This window comes from Muscardinus avellanarius (assembly GCF_963383645.1).
Source record: "Muscardinus avellanarius genome assembly, chromosome: 10".
Classification (NCBI taxonomy): Eukaryota; Metazoa; Chordata; class Mammalia; order Rodentia; family Gliridae; genus Muscardinus; species Muscardinus avellanarius.
Genome location: NC_137796.1, coordinates 19,352,754 through 19,376,847, shown reverse-complemented (window position 1 = coordinate 19,376,847; position 24,094 = coordinate 19,352,754). Strand labels below are relative to the sequence as shown.

General features: G+C 48.6%; 1 protein-coding gene across 1 annotated transcript; it reads left to right on the top strand.

Moving 5' to 3' along the window:
- Positions 1-232: 232 nt before the first annotated feature.
- On the top strand, positions 233-1,825 carry PDP2 (pyruvate dehydrogenase phosphatase catalytic subunit 2; the record flags this gene model as incomplete). Its single annotated transcript, XM_080704145.1, has 1 exon — positions 233-1,825. The coding sequence occupies one exon, from the start codon at positions 233-235 to the stop codon at positions 1,823-1,825; it is 1,593 nt and encodes a 530-aa protein (XP_080560271.1).
- Positions 1,826-24,094: the final 22,269 nt, after the last annotated feature.

The following is a 24,094-nucleotide window of genomic DNA, read 5'->3' as shown; positions in this document are numbered from 1 at the left end:
ATTTTGCAACAAGGCCTCACTAAGTTGCTGAGATCCTTACTAAGAAGCTGAGGCTGGCTGTGAACCTGCAATCTTTCTGTCTCAGCCTTCCAAGTACTGGTATTACAAGCATGATGCACCATCACACTCAGCTCAAAAGTCAGTATTTTTAAGCAATTACATTTTCATACTTTCTTAAACTCCTTACTTTTCAGGCTTTAAAAAAAAAATCTCCATTGGTGAGTATTTCAGAATGTCAAGTACGGTGTCCTACTGGATCTTAAATTCTGCAAGGAACCACATTGCCACTTTACAAGGGGGCAGACGCTTATACTCCAGGTGTATCTCAAACAGGAATCAGTCAAAATGGAGTCTGTTTTCCCGGGTACCACCCACCCTAAAAAACGACTTCCCACGCGGTGGCTTCGCTCTGCAGAAAGTCTACAGACACACATCAACAGAGGAAGAGGATCTCCACTTGCAGCTCAGCCCTGAACAGGTAAATGAAGTGCTTCGAGCTGGCGAGGCAGCCCACAAGATTCTTGAGTTGGACAGTGGCGTCCCCAGTTCAGTGCTGCGGTTTGAGAGCAACCAGCTGGCTGCCAATTCCCCAGTGGAGGACCGGCGCGGTGTCGCCTCCTGCCTGCAGACCAATGGGCTGATGTTCGGCATCTTCGACGGACATGGTGGTCATGCCTGTGCACAGGCCGTGAGTGAGCGGCTCTTCTATTACGTGGCAGTATCGCTGATGTCCCACCAGACTTTGGAGCAGATGGAAGAGGCCATGGAAAACATGAAGCCCCTGCTGCCTATCCTGCAGTGGCTCAAACACCCAGGGGACAGTATCTACAAGGATGTCACTTCAGTGCACCTCGATCACCTCCGCGTCTATTGGCAGGAACTGCTCGACCTGCACATGGAAATGGGACTGAGCATTGAGGAAGCGTTAATGTACTCCTTCCAGAGACTGGATACCGACATCTCGCTGGAAATCCAGGCCCCCTTGGAAGACGAGGTGATGAGGAACCTGTCGCTCCAGGTTGCCTTCTCTGGGGCAACAGCTTGCCTGGCCCACGTCGATGGAGTTCACTTGCACGTAGCAAACGCTGGTGACTGCCGGGCCATCCTTGGTGTCCAGGAGGACAACGGCATGTGGTCTTGTCTACCCCTCACCCGTGATCACAATGCTTGGAACGAGGCCGAGCTGTCCCGGCTTAAGAGGGAGCACCCTGAGTCAGAGGACAACACAATCATCGTGGATGACAGGCTGCTGGGCGTCTTGATGCCCTGCAGGGCCTTTGGGGATGTCCAGCTGAAGTGGAGTAAAGAGTTGCAGCGCAGTGTTCTACAAAGGGGCTTTGATACGGAGGCGCTCAACATTTACCAGTTCACCCCCCCACACTACTATACGCCACCCTACCTGACTGCCAAGCCCGAGGTCACATACCACAGACTGAGGCCCCAGGATAAGTTCCTTGTGCTGGCCACCGATGGCCTTTGGGACATGCTGGGCAATGAGGACGTGGTGAGGCTGGTGGTGGGGTACCTGTCCAAGGCGGGTCGCCACAAGCCAGACCTGGCCCAAAGACCCACCAACCTGGGGCTTATGCAGAGTCTGCTGCTGCAGAGGAAAGCCAACAGGCTCCATGCAGCTGACCAAAACGCAGCCACGCATCTGATCAGACATGCCATCGGGACCAACGAGTATGGGGAGATGGAGCCGGAGCGGCTAACTGCGATGCTGACGCTGCCAGAGGACCTGGCAAGGATGTACAGGGATGACATCACGGTCACCGTGGTGTATTTTAACTCAGACTCCATTGGTGCATATTACAAGGGGGGTTAAGAGTCTTCTTTCCTATCGCCAGGGTTAACATACATGCTTTTTAAAACATTTCCACTTGGGCTGGGATGTAGCTCAGTGGCAAAGTGCTTGCCTGGCAAGCGCACTGCCCTGGGTTCGATCCCCAGTCCAAAAAGACAAAAAAAAAAAAAAAAAAAAAAAGACCCCCTTTAAAAAAAATAAGCTAAAACATTTCCACTTATTCTTAAATGAGCAATTCAGTTCTCACTGCCAAAAGGACAGGAGGATATAGCTTACTGAATATTTGACTAGTATGAGAAGGGAAGTAAAACAGCCTAGGTTTAAAAACAGTAGCAGCGATCCCAGGTCTCTGTGTGTTTTGGTCAACTCTTCCATGCAGGGAGGGAAGATAGTAAAGTCCAGAGAACTTTATGGACTTTTTTAGTTTGGTTTTAGAGACTTTATATATAGTTTGGCTTCCTCACGTTGGTGTCCCAGCTGACGTTCAGTCAAGAGTTGGGATGTGTCTATCTTAGGGACATTTCTTTGTACATTTTTCATTGCCCCTATTTAGTGATGTGGCCTCATCTAAGAAATTCTCTTTTGGGTACTTAAGCCTTGGCCTTTAAGCTTTGACATCTGTCATACTATATTGGGCTTTTGTAACCAAAGTCCATTATAAAGATTGTTAAACTCTGACATCCTAAGTTTTCAAAGGGTAAATTTAATCATAATTCTAAGAATGAAGTGCTTGACTGGACATGGTGGTGTCACATGCTTGTAATCTCAGTCCTTGGGAATCTGAGACAGGAGGATCACAAGTTTGAATCCAGCCTTAGCAACATAGTGAAAGGTCCTGTTTTCAAGTAAAAAATAAAATAATAGGGCCGGGGTTGTAACTTGGAGGTAGAATGCCCCTGGGTTCAATCCCCAGTACCACAAACAAACAGAAAAACAAATAATGAAGAACTTGAGGATCTCTGAGATCCAGCTGAAAAATCTGTAATTTGATCATTCTGAATTCATAATCATGCACTTCTAGGCTTTGCAGTTTTTATCGTGTGTGTGTGTGTGTGTGTGTGTGTGTGTGTGTGTGTGTGTTGCTGAGGGTGGAACCTAGAAGCTTTCTACCTCCAGGCTATACTCCCAGACCTATTTTATATTTTATTTGGAAACAGGGTCTCACTAAGTTGCTGAGAGCCTCACTAAGTAGCTGAGGCTGGCTTCGAACCTATGCGATCCTCCTGTCTCAGCCTCCCAATTTTTTTTTTTAAACTAATAAGCCCAGCCTAGGGTTACAGAGTATGCTACAGGACGCTATTCTATGCAATATTCTAACTTTTTGGTGATTATTCTTGTGAAGACATTCTGTAACACTGTATTCTAGTTCTCTTTTTGTCTATTTAAAAATATGTCCTCAAACTTGCAAGCAGGCACCCTTTAGGCATGTTTGGGCTGACTTGTCTTCGGCTGAGGGTGACGGGGTCTAGGCCTCTGGACCTGCTGGATTTACTTGTGCAGATATGGTTCCCTCTGCTGAGGTCCACGCCAAAAGCTTTGAGTCTTACTAGAAGGTAGAAGGGAATTTTTGTTGAATCCTTCGCTCGTAACCTTTCTTGCATTAGTAAAATGTCCTCCTGGGCCTTAGCCTTGGGCAGGTTATTTATAGCAGTTAGCTTTTCTGATTATATCTCCATCTGACACAGTCCTACCTCTGCTCTGCTGCCAGCCCCGCCCTGGGGCTGCTGACTACGCAATACCGCCTGGAAAGTGTTTCATCTGTTCTTCTAGCACTTGCAGGAAAAGAAACCGCGTGATCACGCATGGTAGTTGTGATAGATGCCGAGGCAGGACATGCTTATTCAGTGGACTTTACAAGTCACCCTGAATCTGGAGAGGTACAAACATGAAGAGGACGTGAAGAGCAGCTACCACCAGGCTCTTGGCGTCCTGAGAGGCAGCAGGGAGAAGAGAGTAAGTCTTATCAGATGGGACATCTGCCTTAGACTGCAATAAATCGCCATTGCTGCTCCTCAGGAATTAGACCATATTTAGTATTTTGTTGGAGCAAAAATAAAAACGTAGCTTGTAATGGTTTCCATGGACTCCAGAGTCTTTGTCTTTACTTAAAAATTAACCCACATAGATCCTTTTGGGGGGGCTGAATTTCTTCTTATGAGGAAATGGCTATAGCATTTAAAAGACAGAAAGCGTGTCTTTAAATAGAAACGTAAAGGTAATCCCACAGAACTGATGATTTTAATTTCCTAGGCCGCACCAGGCAGAATTCTTCAGTGTAGTCAAACTATACTAATTGGTCCCTTTTCTCCTCTGACCCCAGATCCGAACCACTGAAAAGAAAAGTAAATGACTTAAGTTTGGCTTCCTAGTATTTTGTGTTCTACCTAACAGTCAGTCCTAACTGGGATTTGTCTAGCTTGGGGCGGGGGGGTGTTTCTTTACACATTTTCCATTGCTCCTATTTAGTAATGTAGTCTCATCTGAGAAATCCTCATTTGGGTGCTTAAGCCTTTTATTCTGAACCTTTTAAAATTTAACCTTTTATTCTGAAGCCATTACCATTCCTTCTCATCTCTTAGACCTTAACTCTAAAATGTGAATCATCATTACCATTCCGCTAGCATGAAGGTTTGATGCTCAAACCGAGGACAACTTCTCTGACGTTCATGCCAGATAAACCCTGGAGCCTTGACTGGCATAGAGTGAATTCTACTTTGAGGTCAGAGCTCATAAATGTATCTAATTCAATAACTTGAACTGCAGCTGCTACTTTGAGGTCAGAGCTCATAAATGTATCTAATTCAATAACTTGAACTGCAGCTGAGGGAACACAGACCTCCCACCTGTGTCCCTAAGTAAGTCTGTTTTGTCCCTGCCTAATAGATTTCACTGTTTTCTAGTTGGTATATTGAGAGAGAAGACAGGCCCGCTTATTGTCTGCCTTTTTTCTACTGTGAACTCTTGGTTCTTCCCATGAGAGCTCCAGGGAGTATGATCTGCTGAATAAGCTGCAGTGGGTCTGTTTCCCTGACTTCAGTTCTCACTGGTGGCTTTTTCAAAAAACATGGTCTATTGCTTTGGGACATTGCAGTTGGAAAGGAGGTTAGTTGGTCTTTGTCAGATCTGAAAAAGCACTTGCCATTCCTTTTACATAGAGATTTGAATTTTGAGACTTTTAAATGAGTTTTTAAAATGTGATTGGTTGTTTAATAGTTTAACTGTAACTTTTGAGGAAAGTATGCTTTGGTGCTTAAAATTATGGTTTTAGGTAAGAAGCTGATAATGTTGGCATAAGTTAGATTGTGTTTATATATAAAAAATACAGTTTTGTTGATTCTGGGTCAAAATGGTATTCTAAACTCAAATTAGTATGCTAGATCACTTTGCTGAGATTCAGCTTTCTGAGATGCTATTTGTAAATATTAAAGCTAATTTATTATAATGAAAGTATAAGCTTTGAGATATGTTATATGAACATAATTTTCCCAGAAGCATATTTGGCCTAAAAAAATCTCTGATATTATACACTCTGTATAAAGTCTAGTTGAGGTATAATTGAGTTGACACTTTTTAAATGTAAGTGTAATATAGACAGCTTGAACTTGAATTAATGAAAGATTATAATTATGTGCTGGGTTTGGGGGCACATGCCTGTAATCCCAGTATTCAGAGGGCTGAGACAGGAGGATCACAGGTTTATGGCCAGCCTCAGTAGCTTAGTGAGGCTCTCCACAACTTAGTGAGACCCTGTTTCAAAATTTAAAAAAATACAACAGGGGTAGGGGTATAGCTCAGAGGTAGCATGCCCCTGGGTTCCATCCCCAGTACCACAAATAAAATAAAATAAAAAGGTTGGGAGTATAGTTCAGAGATAGAATATCTCTGGGTCCCCATTACCACAAAAAAGAAAAAAGTATAATTATATGAAACAACAACAAAAAGTGTTCAGAATGAGCCTGGGTGGACTTGAGTCCATCCACTCCTGGGGATCCATCTTCGTTTGACAGCTTTCGGGAAGTCTTAAATTCCCAGGTTAAGCCAGAATATTCTGGAACTGAGCTGACCTAGTTTCATTGTAAAGTGATTCATTTGTATCTGAACTGTGACTCTCCTGGCAGAAAAAGTCCTGGTGTAGCCTTGGGACTAGGAGATTGAAGCTTGTGAGCCTCACTAAGCTTTGACAAGAGCTGCCACATGCATGACCTGAGGGGAAGGCAAGTTCGGGCTGCTGTATAACCATCTCTTGGGTCAAGTGAGGATCCTTCCCTTCCTCCTCAGGCACCTGAAGTCTAACTTGCCTTCTGGAAAAATATTTATCTAGCATTTTTTGGGCACAATTATTAACCATGTTCTTTAATAATTACTGGCATTTGTATTTTGGCACTGGAACTAATGTTTGTATTTAACACTGATTTTCTAACTATTCATGATATTTAAGTAAAAATTGTAAATAAAAAAGGCAATGTGAAATTTGGTTTCTTTGGTGTGCATACTAATTTTTCTAGCCCTTAGGACACTAGATTAGGCCAACTTTTGTTTTACCATCTTTATCTGACCAAGGAAAATGTTAGACCCTTTAAGAGAAACGCTTCTCTTTCCACACCAAAGTGAAGCACAGTGCTCTTCAAAATTTTGGTGGCTGCTGAACACATATGGAAGTCGTCATTTTTATTAACCATATGCACTTCTGTAGATCAAACCCAGGACCTTGTGCATGCTGGATAAGCATTCTACAACCAAGCTACGCCCCCAAACCTTCAGTGAGTACTGCTTACAATGCATTTGGAAGCTGGGCACGGTGGTACACGCTCATAACCCCAGTACTTGGGAGGCTGAGATAGGAGGATCACAGGTTCCCAGCCAGCCTCAGCAACTTTGTGAGGCCCTCCACAACTTTGTGAGACCTTGTCTCAAAATAAAAAATAAAAACGGGGCTAGGGGTGTAGCTCAGAGGTAGAATGCTCCTAGGTTCAATCCCCAGTACTAAGAAAAAAAAAAAAAAGCAAATATAAACTTTTTTTTGTGTGTGTGGTACTGGGAGTGGAACCCAGAGGCTTTCTACCTCTGGGCTATACTCCCAGACCTTTTTTTATATTTTATTTGGAAACAGGGTCTCACTAAGTTGCTGAGTGCCTCACTAAGTAGCTGAGGCTGGCTTCGAACCTGTACGATCCTCCTGTCTCAGCCTCCCAAGCGCGGGGATTACAAGCGTGCGCCACCACGCCCGGCCAAATATAAACATTAAGTCATTAACACTTTAGGTGAGTTGGTTAAGCTGGGCTTCAAGAATAATTTTTTTTTTTTTTTTTTTTTTTTTTTTGGTACTGGGGGTGGAACCTGGGGGCATTCTACCTCTGAGCTATATTCCTATCCCTATTTTTATTTTGAAACAGAGTCTCACTGAGTTGCAAAGGGTCTCACTAAGTAAAGGAGGCTGTCCTCGAACTACAATTCTCCTGTCTCAGCCTTCTGAATCCTGGGATCACAAGCATGCACCACCACACCTGGCTACAAGAAGATTTTTTAAATTGACATAATAATTGGACATATTTATAGGGGACGATGTGATGTTTCAGTTCAGTTAACTTCTGATACTGCATTGATTATTAGGAGTCAGGCTACATACGTGTGCTTACATGTTTCAGTGTCCCATCATTTTGAAACATAATAAAAATGGAACACAAGAAAATTAAAATTTTTAAATGGAGCTGTTTGCAAGATGGGTGTGGTGGCACATGCTTGTTATCCCAGTATTTGAGAGGCTGAGACAGGAGGATTGAGGATCGAGGGCAGCTACTTAGGCCCTTCGCAACTCAGTGAGACCCTGTTTCAAAAATAAAAAAGACTAAAATATAGGACTAGGGGTGTAGCTCGGAGGTAGAATGCCCCTGGGTTCTATCCCCAGTACTGCAAAAATAAATACATAAATAAGTTAATTAATATTTTAAAAATGGAACTGTTTGGACTTTTTAGAGAAGAAAAAATAAAATTATAGATTTAAGTTTTAACCTTTCACTTCTGGAGTTGTTTTGTTTTGTTTTCTTTGTTTTTTCAGTACTGGGGCCTGAACCCACAGGTATTCTACCTCCAAGCTATATCCCCAGACCTATTTTTTATTCTTTTTTTTTTTGAAACAGGATATCACTGAATTACAGAGGGCCTCACTAAGTATTTGAGGCTGGCTGTGAACCTGTGATTCTCCTGTCTCAGTCTTCCAAGTTCTGGCACCATAAGCATGTACCACCACTCCCAGCCACCTCTGGAGTTTTTTATTCCACTTAACTTGGTGCTACTAAATGCCTTTAAGTGGTTCCCAGCCTGGTGACCCCTGAATTGTGGGTGGCCTGCCCTCCAAGCAGCGCCCTCCACAAGGGGCCAGTCTTCACTGACCTCTGTGAGTAGGAGTGTCTTTGCCCCCTGGCGCCTGACCACCTGACTGTGTCTGTTCTCACAGCAAGTCCTGCTTCCCTGGCAGGGAACAGCGAGGGGGAGGAGGCCAAGATTCCATCGCTGACTTCCACTGCCCTAGAAATGAGCAGCTGGACCCCCAGAAAGGTGGTCTGTGGAGGAACGCTCTGGAGCCCACTCAGCTCCCTTGTCCACTCTTCCTGTCTTTCTAGGATTCTAGAAAGCCCTCTCCTGCCCAACCCCCTTCTCCCTGTAGTGAATGAGCAGAAGGAATGTCTGCTCACCGCTGTTCCGTCTACCAGGCTTGAACCTCACGTGCCCCAGGGCCAGTCATGCGAAGCTGTCCAGGGGTGGCCCTGTCCGGCTGGGTGCTGAGAGGCCCATGTCACAGCCACAGTGGGCTGGGAGGGGCCGGTCCAGGGAAGGGAGCTCATGTGTGGATGGGAGCCCAGGACCTGGTCCCCATCCAGTCCAGCATCTGAGGACAGGACTTCTGGGGCACCATGGAGGTAGGTATGAGCAGCAGTGAAGGGGGAGGAGCGCCAGCTTGGTGGGCGTGGAGAAGCCCATCAGGTGACCTCCAGGAAGGGAAAGTGAGAGAGACTGTAGGATCCTGTGTAGGAAGGGCCGTGGACATGGCATGCTCTTCCTCAGACCAGGGCAGGTGGGGCAGAGCAGGAAGCCCTGCCTCAGCTTCCCGCTGTCCCTGTGGTGTTCCAACTGGGGCTGCTGGATGCCTGTCCTAGTTAGCCTCCTCCCCGTCTGAACCCCATAGCTTCAGGCCTGGCCCCCGGAGCACCCCAGGAGTGCACAGGCTGACTGGGAATGAGGGAGGGAGGACAGGAGAACTGATGGGTAGATGGATGATTCAGAAAGAAGCAGAGAAGGAGGTACCAACAAAAGAGTCAGAGAAGGAGGAGGAAAACAGGAGTGGTGTGGAAGCAAAAAGAAGTTAGGCGCTGGGCGCAGTGGAGCACGCCTGTGATCCCAATGCTTGGGAGGCTGAGATGGGAGAATCACAGGTTGGGGGCCGGCCTCAGCAACTTAGGCCCTATTTCAAAATAAAAATAGAGCCGGACCTGGTGGCATATGCTTGTAATCCTAGAATTTGGAAGGCTGAGACAGGAAGATCACAGGTTCGCAGCCAACCTCTGCTACTTAGTGAGGTGAGGCCCTCTGCAACTTAGTGAAACCCTGTTTGAAAGTAAAGAATAAAAAAAATATTCTTTGGGACCAACAAAGTCAGGGAACACTTGGGCCTCCTGAATTTTTATTGTTTTGAAGAATTAGAGGTGGTTGATGGCAGTAAATATTCTCTTAGGAGTCAGCTGCTAGAATGAAGCTCTTCAAAGGTTTTAAGAAAAGTAGAGTTATACTATTGTATAATATAGGAATGGAAAACCCATACTTTGCTTACAGTTTGAAGTTCTGGATTAGTTCCTTTTATATGTGTAATATGGTTCATTAATAAAATTTTAATTATAATAAAAATAGGGTGGGGGGTGTCTCAGAGGTAGAATTGCCCCTGGGTTCAATCTCCAGTACCAAAAAAAAAAAAAAAAAAAAAAAAAAAAAAAAAAAAAAAAAAAACAAGCAAACAAGCCAGGCACGGTAGCACACCCTTGTAATCCCAGTACTTGGGAGTCTGAGACGGGAGGCTCACAGGTTCACAGCCAGTCTCAGCTACTTAGTGAGGCCCTCTGCAACTTAGTGAAATTCTGTTTCAAAATAAAGAATACAAAATAGGACAGAGGGTGTAGCTTGGAGGTAAAATGATGCCTCTTGGTTCAATCCCCAGAAAAAAAGGAGAATTGACAAAGAGGGTCCAGTGCCAGCAAGACCACGGATGTGAATCACTCCAGGAGGGGCGAGGCTGTTTTGTAATATCACATGGGGATCAGGTGCAGGCCCGGCAGGGCTGGTGAGGTGGAGGTCAGGACCTTGCCTCTGTTGCAGGAGGGTTGGCCCTGCGCTAAGCTGACTGTACTGCTGCACAAAGCGGTGCAGTGATGGGTGAGTGGAGATGTTGGGGGGCACCTCAGCTCGTGGGAGAGGAGTGTCCACGCTCATTTGGGATCCTGGGGGCTTTGCATGGAGGAACGGAGGTGCTGGAGCTCTTCCCACTTCGGCCTGGTGGATTGGTCACTGCATCCTGAGGCTGTCAGGATGGGAGCGTCAGCAGAGAGCCCTTTGCTGCGGGGCTCTGTGGGTGTGACCATGCGAAACCCAGAGGCTGCCTCTAGATGTCACCATCCAGCCACGCTGCAGCCGGGGGCCGCGCGTGTTCCTGGAAAGAGGCCCCAGGCCTCTCTCCCTGTGCCTGCAGCCTAGAGCACCCTTCAGGAAGCCTCACAGGGCTTTGGTGGCTGCGCACAGGTGCAGGATGGGGCAGGACCCTGTCTTCTGGTCGCCCCGCACCAGTTTGTGGAGAGGGGGCTGCAGCAGAGCAGGCGGTCAGAGTGGCTGCCACTTCCACAGTGGCTCCCCCAGTGTGGCTGTTTTCCTCTGTGGATGGCCCTACACCTTTGACCTGTTTCTTCGTACCCCACGCCCTACAGCCAGCCCCCACAGCCATTCCCCATCCTGTCCCTGTCGTAAGAGTGGTCCAAAATGCCTTTATCCCTTCCCAAGCTCCCAAAGGACAGCTGTCAGCTCTACCCTCATCTGTCACTCCTTGCTCAGAACCCTTCCATGGCTCCCCATCATGCTGAGGGTGAGAGCTAAGACACCTCCCTAGGTTGGCCTCCCCCACCTCCCACGGTCTGTGGGCCAAGTAGTTTCAGGAAGTCCCAGAATCCAAAAATACACCAAGCCTTTGTTCTTGCTCTTCCATGGAGCAGGACCCCCGCCCTCAGCCCCTCCTGGCACACTCCTGCGTATTCAGCCTGACTGCTGAGTCCCGCTCCTGTCTTTCCAGGTCATCTCTGGTTCCCAGGACACTGGGATTACAAGCTTCACAGGTCCCAAGTACTGGGATTACAAGCTTCACAGGTCCTCAGGTGTCCCCTGTCAGTCTGGCCTCTTGGCGGCAACTGGGACCTTGTCTGAATCTCCTCTGACTCCCCAGGAATCAGGCTGGTGCCTGAAGCCCAGTGCATGAAGTAGGCACTTGATACATGCATTAAAACATTAGGGAGCTGGGCGCGGTGGCGCACGCTTGTAACCCCAGTACTTGGGAAGCTGAGACGGGAGGATCACAGGTTCAAAGCCAGCGCCAGCAACTTAGCGAGGCTATTACCAACCTAGTGAACCTGTTTCCAAATAAGAAATAAAATTGGACAGGAGGGTGTAGCTTGTATGTAGAATGTCTCTGGGTTTAATCACCGGTACAAAACAAACAAACAAAAGAAAACATTAGGGAGAGGACTGGAATTGTGGCTCAGTGGTACAGCTCTTGCCTGTATGTTGTGGGGCCCTAGGTTTAATCCCCAGCACTGCAAAATAATAAATAAATAAATAAATAAATAAATAAATAAATAAATAAATGAATGTTTGGGAAGAGTGAGAAAGGAAAGAAGTTTTGTTTTTCCCTCATAAGCTGGAGTTATCTCTTTTGAGGAGTTGAGCCGGCCTCCCGGTCACTCCTGGGATGGAGCCTGGAATCCTCTATCTTTTGCTTCTTATTGTGGGTCTGAGGATAACTACACATTTATTGAAACTCCTCTAGTTAATCAGTTAAGCCGTGGGGTCTAATTCCCCTCCTCTTGAATATAGGCGGACCTTAGGGACTTGATTGTGGTGAAGAAAATATAGCAAAAGTGACATTGGGGATTGACAAAGCTTAAAGTGTGACCAAGTCTTGATAATTGTTGAATCTGATAGCTTCATTATACTAATCCCTTGGGTTTTTTTAACCCAGGGGCTTTCTACCTCTGAGCTATATCCCTGGCCCACGCGCGCGCGCTCTCTCTCTCCTCTCTCTCTCTCCATATGTATATGTATATGTATATGTATATGTATATGTATATGTATATGTATATGTATATGTATATGTATATGTATATGTATCTCCCTGGCTATATATATTATATATAATTAATATATATACACACATATATATACATATATGTATGTATGTATATGTATATGTATATGTATATGTATATGTATATATATCTCCCTGGCTATATATATTATATATAATTAATATATATACACACATATATATACATATATGTATGTATGTATATGTATATGTATATGTATATGTATATGTATATGTATATGTATATCTCCCTGGCTATATATATTATATATAATTAATATATATACACATATATATACATATATGTATGTATGTATATGTATATGTAGTATTAGGGGTTGAACCCAGGGGAGTTCTACCTTTGAGCTACACCCTCACCCCTATTTTATATTTTGAAACATTTTTTTTTTGTGTGTGTGTGGTACTGGGGATGGAACCCAGGGGCCTTCTACCTCCGAGCTACACTCCCAGACCTATTTTATATTTTATTTGGAAACAGGGTCTCTTAAGCCAGCGCAGCTGGCTTCGAACCTGCGCGATCCTCCTGTTTCTGCCTCCCAAGCACGGGGATTACAAGCGTGCGCCACCACGCCCGGCTGAAACATGGTTTTGAAAGGTTGCTGAAGGTTGCTGAGAGCTCACTTCATTGCTGAGACTGTTCTTGAACATGTAATCTTCCTGTCTTAGCTTCTTAGTTCTGGGATTACAGGGGTGTGCCACCATGCTCATCTTTTTTTTTTTGCTCATCATTTTTTTTGTGGAACTGGGGCTTGAACCCAGGGGCATTCTATTTCTGCGCTATACCCTTAGCTCTATTTTTTTATTCTTTATTTTGAAACAGGTTTTCACCAAGTTGCAGAGGGACTCACTAAGTAGCTGAGGCTGGACTCGAACCTGTGATCCTCCTGTTGCAGCCTCCCAAGTACTGGGATTATAAGTGTACGGCACCATGCTCAGCTCTTTTTTTTTTTTTTTAATTCTTAGACAAAATCTTGCTAAGTTGCCAAGACTGGCCTTGAACTTGTGGTCCTCCTGTCTCAGTCTCCCAAATACTGGAATTATAGGCATCCCCTTCCTCCCTCCCTCCCTTCCTTCACTGGAAATCAAACCCAGAGCTTCACACATGCTAAATCTGTGTTCTATCTCCAAGCTACATCCCAGCCCCTGGAATTTTTTTAAATTAACAACAATAACAACAACAGAAAGCCTTCGATAGCTGGGCACGGTAGTGCACACCTGTAATCATAGTACTTGGGAGGCTGAGACAGGAGGATCACAGGTTTGAGGCCAGTCTCAGTAACTTAGTGAGGCCCTTAGCAACATAATGAGACCTTGTTTCAAAATATAAAATAAAGTAAATGAAATAGGTTTGGGGTGTAGCTCAGAGGTAGAATGCCCTTGGCTTCAATCCCCAGTACCAAAAACAAGCCTTTAGTGACATCCTTCCATCTCTGGTCTTTACTATCCTCTTTTATTTCCAAAGAGTCAGAAAAATATCTCAGTCCCTTCCTGATGCGCAAGGCCAAGTTCAAACTTGACCACCCACCTCACCTCCTGTGTCTTCCGCCCTGTGTTTCAGCCATCCTGATTTGCTTCCAGCTAGGGAGAGGACACAGCAGGGGTTTCATTCCTGATTTTTTTTTTGGGGGGGGGTTTCTGGGAATTGAACCCAGGGGTGTTCTACCTCCAAGCTACACCCCCAGCCCTATTTTATTCTTTTATTTTGAAACAGGGTCTCACTAAGTTGCAGAGGACCTCACTAAGTTGTTGAAGCTGGCCATGAACCTGCGATCCTCCTGTCTCAGCCTCCCAAGTACTGGGATTACAAGCGTGCACCGCCATGCCCAGCAGTTTGCAATCACTTAAAATAATAAACGAGGCCACATTTGTGAGCACATACTCTGGCCAAGTGCTTTGCACTTTACATGTATGATCTTACTTAATCCTCTTTATGAGACTCTGTGAACAAGTATCACTAACCCACCCCACAGATGAAGAAACTGAGCCCAGAGAGGTGAGACTTGTGTTCTAGGATATAGATGCGAAGCTGGGCTTCAAACTTTTTTTTTTTTTTTTTATGGTACTGGGGGTGGAACCCAGGGACTCTCTACCTCTGGGCTGTACTCCCAGACTTATTTTATACTTTATTTGGAAACAGGGTCTCACTAAGTTGCTGAGAGCCTCACTAGGTAGCTGAGACTGGCTTCGAACCTGTGCGATCCTCCTGTCTCAGCCCCCCAAGTTCTGGGATTACAAGCGAGTGCCACCACGCCCGGAGGCTCTAAACTTTGTGTTTGACTATAGAGCTTCCCCTCAGCCCTCATGAGATTCTGGTGAATTTTTCTTCATTTAATAAAAAACATGCCGGGCATGGTGGCGCACGCTTGTAATCCCCGCACTTGGGAGGTGGAGACAGGAGGATCACGCAGGTTCGAAGCCAGCCATGCTGGCATAAGAGACCCTGTTTGAAAAATATAAAATAGGTCTGGGAGTGTAGCCCGAAGGATGAAGGGCTTCCAGGAACCCCAGTACCACAACAAACAAACAAACAAACAAACAAACAAACAAACAAAAGCAATGCTCCCTTCTTCCCCAAAGGCAGGGTGGCAACTAGGAAGGTGAGCTACCCCTCCCATGAAAGCTTGCTAGCAACACTTGGGGAAGGGCTTAGCAAGGCGTGAACTGGGTGGAATGGAGCCCTGCCCCAGGCTGAGACCACTGCCTGTGCCTGGGCTGGGAGTGTATGGATACAACCTCCAGCATGGGTCAGGAGCTCCCATGTATGGCCTTTCCCTGCACCCCCGTCAGCCTGGCCGTTGGGGATGGGAAGGCAAGACTGAGCAGGAGTGAGGGAGTCCCCACCTTGAGCGGGCAGGAGGGCAGCAGACCTCAGCGTGCCCCCTCTCCTGACCCTGCCCCCCCCACCCCGCACTGGTCTCTGATCCCCCTTCCTGCCCCAGGCATGGCGCCTTGTAGTAGGGAAGGGCCGGAACTCCTCAGGCACACAGTGACGCCTGCCCTCCCACCCAGCACCTGTGAGAATTTATCTCAGAGAGGGGGTGGGTCAGGCAACCACACGAGGGGATTTGAACAAAAATGGTCATGGCCCTGGTGTTTGTAAGAAAGAGAAACCGTACACTCTTGGCATGTCCTCCTCCAGGACTGGACGCAGAGATTCTGGTGCATCCATCCTGGCGGACTTTAAAAGTAATTGGGGAGGAAAACATATGATGGTAGATCTTTATAGTTTATCTGATGGAAAATGGCTGTTTGTAAATATTGTAAAGGGGGCGTGGGGGTGGGCAGTCAACAGAATGTACAGTGTGACCCCAAGCTGAAATCCTCCTCTCTCTCTTTCTCTCTCTCTCTCTCTCTCTCTCTCTCTCTCTCTCTCTCTCTCTCTCCTCTTTCTCTCTCTCCTCTCTCTCTCCTCCTCCCTCGTGACTTACCCCATTGGCCAGGGCCAGCGGTGGGGGAGGGAAGTGCAACTATCTTGGGAAGGGGATGAGATCACCAGAAGGCTGGCTGATTTAGAACCGGGTAACTTTTTCCACCCATATGGCTCTCAGAGACTTCTGCACTGGCTCATAAACCTTGGCGCCAGTCTCAGGAGGGAGGGAAGCCATTGCCCCATCCCCAGCAAAGAGATGGTGGCCAAAGCTGGGGAGGGCACGGGATAGGGCTAAAGTGGAGACGGAGCGGCAGAGTGGGCCTGGGAGGGGGTGTCCCAGGGCTGATTGTGACCCAATAACAACTTTGCTTCCAAAGTAAATCTGGGTGTCTGTCACTACCTAGGGCCTGGTGTGGACAAAAAGTGCATTTTGTGGGTGCAAGAATATCCCAGCCAAGCATGGTGGCACACGCCTATAATCCCAGTACTTGAAGGGTTAGACGGGTAGATAGATCACAGGCACAAGGCCAGCCTCAGCAACTTAGAAGGTCCTCAGCAACTTACAAGACTCTGTTTCTACATAAAAAAAAATAGAAAAGGAATCCGGGTGTGGTGGTGCATACTTGTAATCTCAGTACTTGGGAGGCTGAGACTGGAGGATCTGGGTTCACAGCCAGCTTCAGCTACTTAGTAAAGCCCTCAGCAACTTAGTGAGACCTTGTTTCAAAATACAGAATAAAAAATGGGGCTGGAGGTATAGCTCAGAGGTAGAATGCCCCTGGATTCAATCCCCAGCAACACACACACACACACACACACACACACACACACACACACACACACACATAAATAAATAATAAAAATAAAGGGCTGGGGTGTATCTTGGAGGTAGGATTAGGATGCCCCTGAGTTCAGTTCCTGGTACCAAACATCATCATCATCATCATCATCATCATCATCATCATCATCATCATATCCCAGAGGACAGCCCAAAGAGCAGAGCTGGCCCCCTGGCAGTGCCTCTAATGCCTGATTGGTCTTGGGATGCCAATCAGCCAGCCAAAGAGCCCTCCCCCATTTTGGTCCAAAACTCTGCTAAGGGTTGTTGTGGAGGGGAGAGGTTAGGGTTGGAAGAAGAACCCAACTCTAGATCAGAATTGGACTGGATCCAAGCTGGGCGTGGTGGCGCACACTTGTAATCCCAGCATTCGGGAGGCTAAGACTGGAGGATCGCGGTTTGTGGACAGCCTCAGCTAGTCAGTGAGGCCCTCTGCAACTTAGTGAGACCCTGTTTCAAAATAAAGAATAAAAAATAGGGCAGGAGGTGTAGCTCGGAGGTCGAATGCCCCTGGGTTCCATCCCCAGACCACCAAAAAAAAAAAAAAAAAAAAAAGAATTGGACTGGATCCAGATCAAAAATGAACTGGATTCATTTCCAGATCAGAAAATAACTGAGTTCACCAGGCACCGCGGTGTGTGCCTATAATCCCTGTGCTAGACAGGAGGATCATGTGGCAACTTAGGGAGATCTTGTTTTGAAATAAAATTAAAATAGGGCTGGGAGTGTAGCTGAGAGTTAAAATGCCCCTGGATACAATCTCTAATAACACACACACACACACACACACACACACACACACACACACCACGAAAAAAGAGAAAAAGAATAAACTGAGTTCGGTTTCACCTCCCTCACCCCGTGCCGCAGCCTCAGTGCCCACTGGGCCACCCCGAACCTGGGCTCCATCCTCAAGAAAACGGCAGTGCGGCCCAGTCCTGAGCCTCTGCCTGGCAGCTCCCCAGCCTGGCCACCTTTCCCCTTCCCTGACCCCCGAGCTGAGTCAGGTGCCATCCGTCCCAAGTTAGTGTTCATCTATGGTCTGGATCTGGGTCCAGGGAAAATTCTAGAATATGTTAGATGAAAGAAAGGCCGGCCCTTGGAAGGGATACAGGGTCAGGAGAGGACCAACCGTGTGCTCAGCACAGCTCTGTGCTCAGACCACGAGGCAGAGCAGGAACCTCAGGTCCCCCAGACTCCACAGCACCCAGCAAGCGAGCCTGGTGTGGGGTACCCCAGCCTGGGTTTGGTAGACAAGGAGCGGGAGCTGGGCAGAACTGGAATGAGCCAGAGTGTCCCCTTCTTAGCCTGGGCTCTGGGCAGCAGGGCCAGGAATAGAATTCTCCAGTTGGATGGACTTGTTCCTGGAAAATCCCCACAAGCCCTTCCAGAACTGTGTTTTCACGCCTGACTTGGCTCCTTCAGAATTGGAAGGGAAGGGGCTTTCTACTGCTGGGAAACTCAGGCAAAAGCCTCTCTGAACATCTAGGCCTGGCCTCTGAGACAGCTAAAGTGGGGGGTTAGCACACCTGTTAAGTACCATTTGTCAGCCGGGCATGATGGTGCATGCTTATAATCCCAGTACTTGGAAGGCTGAGATAGGAGGATCGCAGGTTCACAGCCAGCCTCTGCAACTTAGTGAGATCCTGATTCAAAATAAAGAAGAAGCCGGGCGTGGTACCACATGCTTGTAAATCCCCGTGCTTGGGAGACTGAGACAGGAGGATCACACAGGTTCAAAGCCAGTCTCAGCAACTTAGTGAGACCCTGTTTCCAAATAAAACATAAAATGGGTCTGGGAGTATAGCCCAGAGGTAGAAAGCCTCTGGGTTCTACCCCCAGTACCACCAAATAAAGAAAGAAAGAAAGAAAGAAAGAATAAAAGCTGGGCGTGGTGGTATACACTTGTAATCCCAGCATTTGGGAGGTTAAGACAGGAGGATCGTGGTTCTTGGATAGGCTCAGCTACTTAATGAGGTCCTTTGCAACTCAGTGAGACCCGGTTTCAAAATAAAGAATAAAAAGTCAGGCTGGGGGTGTAGCTCAGAGGCAGATGCCCCTAGGTTCAATCCTTAGTACATAAATAAATAAATAAATAAATAAATATTTAAATGGCATCTACCAATTTCACCAAATTCTCTCAACTACACCAAAAAGCAGGGGTCAGGGTTCCCAGCATTTGAGAAGGAGGCTGATACTTGGCTTGCCCAGGGTCACGGAGCTGAGTCAGGATTGGAGCTCCCGCCTATTGGGGTCAGCTGGTCTGCAGTTCTAGTCCTCCACCCCCATTCCGGATCCCCCAAAGGGCAGCGTGCCCACCGCAGGCTGAGGATGCCGCTTCCAGCTCGGTCAGTCCCCACAGACCTGGCCCTGGGCCTGTCACTCAGAATAACCGTGGTGATTCTGGGCATGGGTACAGGCCATCACCTGGGACCTATTTTTATCCTTCGGGTAACAAGGAAGTCTCACCTTGTGCGGTAACCATTTGGGGGAAGGGGGGATCATGTGACCCCTCAACCCTAACTGACCTTCCTGCCCTGCTGGGAAATGACCCTAACTGGGAAGAGCAAGGCCCGGCTCAGCCACACTCCCCTCCTCCCCCTGTCCCAGCCACTTCCCCGAACCTGGCTCCCTCCATCCGGTCCCCTCTTCTCGGCAGCCCACGCTCCACACACATGCGCACTGTGGCCGGGAAGCCCAGAACTTGCTCTAATGGCTCATTGTCAAGTCTTGTGCGTCTGAGCAACCTGAAAGTTCTTTCTCATGTCTAGCTGTGGAATAAGCCCATTTCATCAGGTGCTGGCCAGAGAGTTTGAGAATCCAGATGTGGGAGTCATCTAAAGACCCCAAACCTAGAACTTGACTTTCAGAATCTGGGGTCTCGGAATCCTGTGTGTGGAGCATTTGAGGAGATGGTAGGGGTTGTGGACACAGCCAGAAACACATGGGCCCCAAAGACCATTTATGGAGAGGTCATATGATTATTTTATGTAGTGGGGCACCCCAGAAGACTTGGGGTTCCTACCCACCCAAACCAGATGTGTGTGCTTGTATGGGGGACAATGTTAGGTCCTGAGCTCAGCCTCATGAGATAAATGCTCAGAAGAAAGACTGGAAGGAAATCTGACAAAAATATCACAGTAACAACAAAACCAGGAATGACTATGGCTGTAATGACAATAAGAACAGGAGCTATTCTCATTCTCTCTCTCTCTCTCTCTACCAGTGAGTCACACCCAGCCCCTATTTCTTCTTTTTTATACTAGGGATTGAACCCAGGGGGCATTCTACCTATTTTTTAATTTTTTTTTTTTTTTTTGGTGCTACTGGGGATGGAATCCAGGGGCCTTCTACCTCCGGGCTACACTCCCAGACCTACATTTTATATTTTATTTGGAAACAGGGTCTCTTAAGCCAGCTGAGGCTGGCTTCGAACCCGTGCGATCCTCCTGTCTCAGCCTCCCAAGCGCGGGGATTACAAACGTGCGTCACCACGTCCGGCCTATTTTTTAATTTTTAATTTTGAAACAGAGTCTCACTAAATGACTGTGGGCCTCACTGTATTGCTGAGGCTGGCTGCGAACCCACAATCCTCCTGTCTCAGCCTCCCAAGGGATTACAGGTGTGCACCACCTCACCCAGCTTCATTTTTTAATTTTGAAACAGTGTCTCACTAAGTTGCCCAAGCTAGCCTTGAACTTGCAATCTTCCTACCTCAGCCTCCCAGCTATCTGGGATTACTGGCATGTGTCATTTGCACCGGCCTCTCTATTCCAGTTTTTGCTTTGTGGTTTTTTTTTTTTTTTTTTTTTTTTTGTACTGTATACCCCCAGGTCTCACTAGGTTGCTGAGGGTCTGACTAAGTTGCCCAGGCTGGCTGCAAACCTGCTATCCTCCTGTCTCAGCTTCCCAAGTACTGAGATTATAGGTGTACTCCACCACACCTGGCTCCTATTCCTTTTTTTTTTTTTTTTTTCAGGTACTGGAGATGGAACCCAGGGTCATTCTACCTCTGAGCTATACTCCCAGCCCTGTTTTTTTACTCTTTATTTATTTTTATTTATTTATTTTTTGGTGGTACTGGGGGTGGAACCTAGAGGTTTTCTACCTCCAGGCTATACTCCCAGACCCATTTTATATTTTATTTGGAAACAGGGTCTCACGAAGTTTCTGAGAGCCTCACTAAGTAGCTGAGGCTGGCTTTGAACCTGTGCGATCCTTCTGTCTCAGCCTCCCAAGCGCGGAGATTACAAGCGTGTGCCACTGCATCCGGCTTTTTACTCTTTATTTTGAAACAGGGTCTCAGCTCAGTTGCAGAGGGCTTCACTAAGCTGCTGAGGCTGTCCTTGAACCTGTGATCCTCCTGTCTCAGCCTCCCAAATACTGCGATTACAAGTGTGTGCCGCTACGCCCAGCTCTATTTCACCTTTTGAAGGCCAGTTATGTGCTAGCCCCTGTGCTAAGTCAGGGCTTTGTCTGAATATCTCAGTTAATCCCCCTTCTTGCTGAGTGAGAGTGTGGGTGGCAGCCATCAGATGTGCTCAGCCAGGTGGCTGGGTCCTGCCCAGTCTGTCACATCCCTGGCGGTAGACAGATTAGCCTCGGGCCTGATATCCAGGAGATGCTGGGTTCTCCCTGGCAGCAGTGCTGGGCATGAGAGGGCAGGGCTGGCCCCTTTGGGGATGCCTTTGGGGAGCCACCCGGCCCACTGAACTAACCCCGCCCATTCGGCCCTATTTCTCTGGTCATGGGGGCTCAAAATAGCAGCCGCTCAAGAGCTGACAATCAAAGGGCAGCTATAAAAAGCCCCCTCAGTCTGGGCTCTGTCGCACACGGCTGGTAGGGCCTATTTTTGGGGAGAGGGTGCCGACGTGCCAATGGAAAATTCATGGGGCGGGAGTCTTCAAGGTGGGGAATCCATGTGCCTCCTTCCCCCTAGATTGACCCCACACACACACACGGGGCACATGTGAGCACACACATACCCATACAAGTTGCAGCCCCTTGCCTCCCCAGCCATTTCCTTACAATTGCTGGGTAAAGGTATTAGGAAACCGAAGCGCACAGCAGGACAGTGACTTGCCCGAGGCCACACAGCTGGACCAGGGACAGACTCCGTGTCTGTGGTCGCCAGGCCGGTGCTGTTCCCTAGAGGCAGCCCGTCACTGAGGAAGCCAGCCCATGGTCCCGAGAAGTGTCAAAGGTTCAGAGATGGGAATGGTGGTGCATTCTGGTTGGATCGCGTGGGAACTACTACAGGTGACCTGTGGGAAGAGGTCCCTCTAGGATCCGTTTCCACCAGACCTCGCCTGGCTGTAGGAGAGGTGACCGGACGGGGCCTCATCTGCGGGGTGCCCAGCCCCCACGCCGTCCCTGTGACCACCTAGCCCCCGCCCTGCCGAGGCCCCCGAGACTGGTGGCCCCTGCCAAGTTTCCAGGGAATGTGTCAGATAAGGGGCCTGTGCTCATGACTCCCTCCCGCCCTACCACTATCTCTGACCCTACCGCCACCGCCAAGTGGGTAAGAATAGCAACGGGACCTGTGAGTGGGCGCACGCAAGGCCGCCGCAACCTGGACCACAGAGCAATGCCTTTGGGAGGGCAGCTCTGCCCTCAGCTGGAGGACAGGTCTCTGGGTCCTCCTCCCCAGGCCTGCCTGGCTCCCCCATTCTCCTGGCCTGACATCCCCTCGCTGGAAGACCAGAGCACTTTCTGAATCTTAGCCTGGGTCCTGAGCCCTGCCCTCCACCGAGGAGCTGTGTGACCTGGAGCTGGCCACTGTCTCTCTCTGAGCCCAAGCAGGGCAGCCCAACCTGGATTCTGAATGCCCCTGAGACCCCCCACGCTGGTCAGTGGGGAGATGGTAGGGCGAGGGGCCCTGAGATATAATCCCACGTGGAGCAGGGCCTGCATTGGCTGAGTCCCCTGCACGAGCATCCCTGTGACACTCTTGTGAGTGTGCCCGGGTGGCCCACGTCACTCTGAGGGAAGAGGCTGTTGTCATGGAGCCGACGGTGAGCGTCACCGTGGCACCGGAAGGGGGGAGGTCTGGGAGCCTTGTCTCCACATTCCCAGTGACATCTGAGCGGAATCAAGGGAGCTGAGGCCCCCAGGCCCCACGTCAGTGGCCCCTGCAGTCCTCACAGCCTGACTCAGTGCGTGGACCTGCACCGCCGCCCCCACCCAGCCCCCTGGCTCTCTGCTCCCCCCAGGCCTCTGGCCTGCCTCTTGTCCCCTCAAGGATATTAGGAGAAGAGGTGATAGGATGAGGGAGATCCTTGTACACCCCCACATCCTGACAGCACACACACAAGACTGTGGCATATGCTTACACACCCACAGGCCCACACGTGCACACGCACATGCCTGATACAGTGACAGGGCTGCTGAGGGGTCTCCTATGCCCCGCCAGGAAGGCCTCCACCACACCTCTGAGGCCCTCGCAGGAGGAACGGTCATCCCCTAGCCACAGGACATGAGACCCTAGGAAAAGCCGCCCTGAGGCCCAAGCTAGAGTCCTGCAGTGGGTATAGGTAGGCGGGGGTGTCTGGGGTCCTTAGACTGTTTTATTCTTTGGGGGTGAGGGCTGGACTGACCTCTGGGCCTCTTGTTTCAAGAGCTCTATCGTTGGGGCTGGAAAAAGTTTAAAAATATCCTCATGTTTACAATCTTTCCCAGCAGCCTCCTAGTCCTCAGTGCTGGGTCCCTTTGATCTGGTACTGTGCCTCTGGAAGGGGCCTGGGAGAGGGGGAGCACGAGCCCCCTCTGGGGCTGACCCCTCCACCCCTCCAGCTGCAGCCCAGTCAGAGCCCCAGGAGACCCCTCGACAGACATCATAGGACTAGAAAAAGCCAAGGGGCTGGAAAGGAGCCCGGGCCGGAAGCAGTTGGTTGTCCTCAGCCACCGGCAAAGCCAGGTGGGGGCTGGAGCTGGGGTCCTTTTCCATACTTCTGCCCCGGAGCCTAGGCCCCATGGGGCCTCTCGGAGTGTGAGGGGGGCTTCAGGCATTTTTGGTAAGCCTCCCCTCAAAAATCTCATGGACTGCAGTGTGCCTAATACTCTGCTAAATGCATTTTGCAAAGATTATCTCATGCAATGCTCCCAGTAGCCCCATGAAGTGGGCCCCATTTTATCAACAAGTAAATGGAGGCTTAGAGAAGTGAAGTGACTTACCTGGGAGCACACAACAAAGATGAGGTGGGCATAGATTGCATGCTCTTCTACCAGTGCTATGCCACTGGTTACCCCCATCTTGCCCTACTAGACCCTGTTCGTAGGGTGAGGACTACCTCCCTACCATGAATCCCTATAAGGATTCCCTGCCCCACTGCCAATGTGTTTCTCTCCCTCTGTGACCCAGGACAAGCCACGCCCACTCTGGTCCTCCCCTTCCTCTTTAGAATGGGGTTCAGAATCATTAGGAGAAATTTATGTTCACAGATGCTCAGAGAAAATGAGCCTTTGACTCCTGTGGTCGGCTCTAGCAGTGACACAACCAGAGAGTGGCCTGGGGCCTGGAAACTAAGAGAAGCCTTCAAACAGGGCCAGTTGCCCCAATTTTTCCTGGTAGCCTGTCATCCAACGTTTCCTCTGTTGGTCCGCCATCCACCTGCTCACCAAACCACCCATCCACCCACCCATCCATCCCTCACCCACCCACCCAGCCGC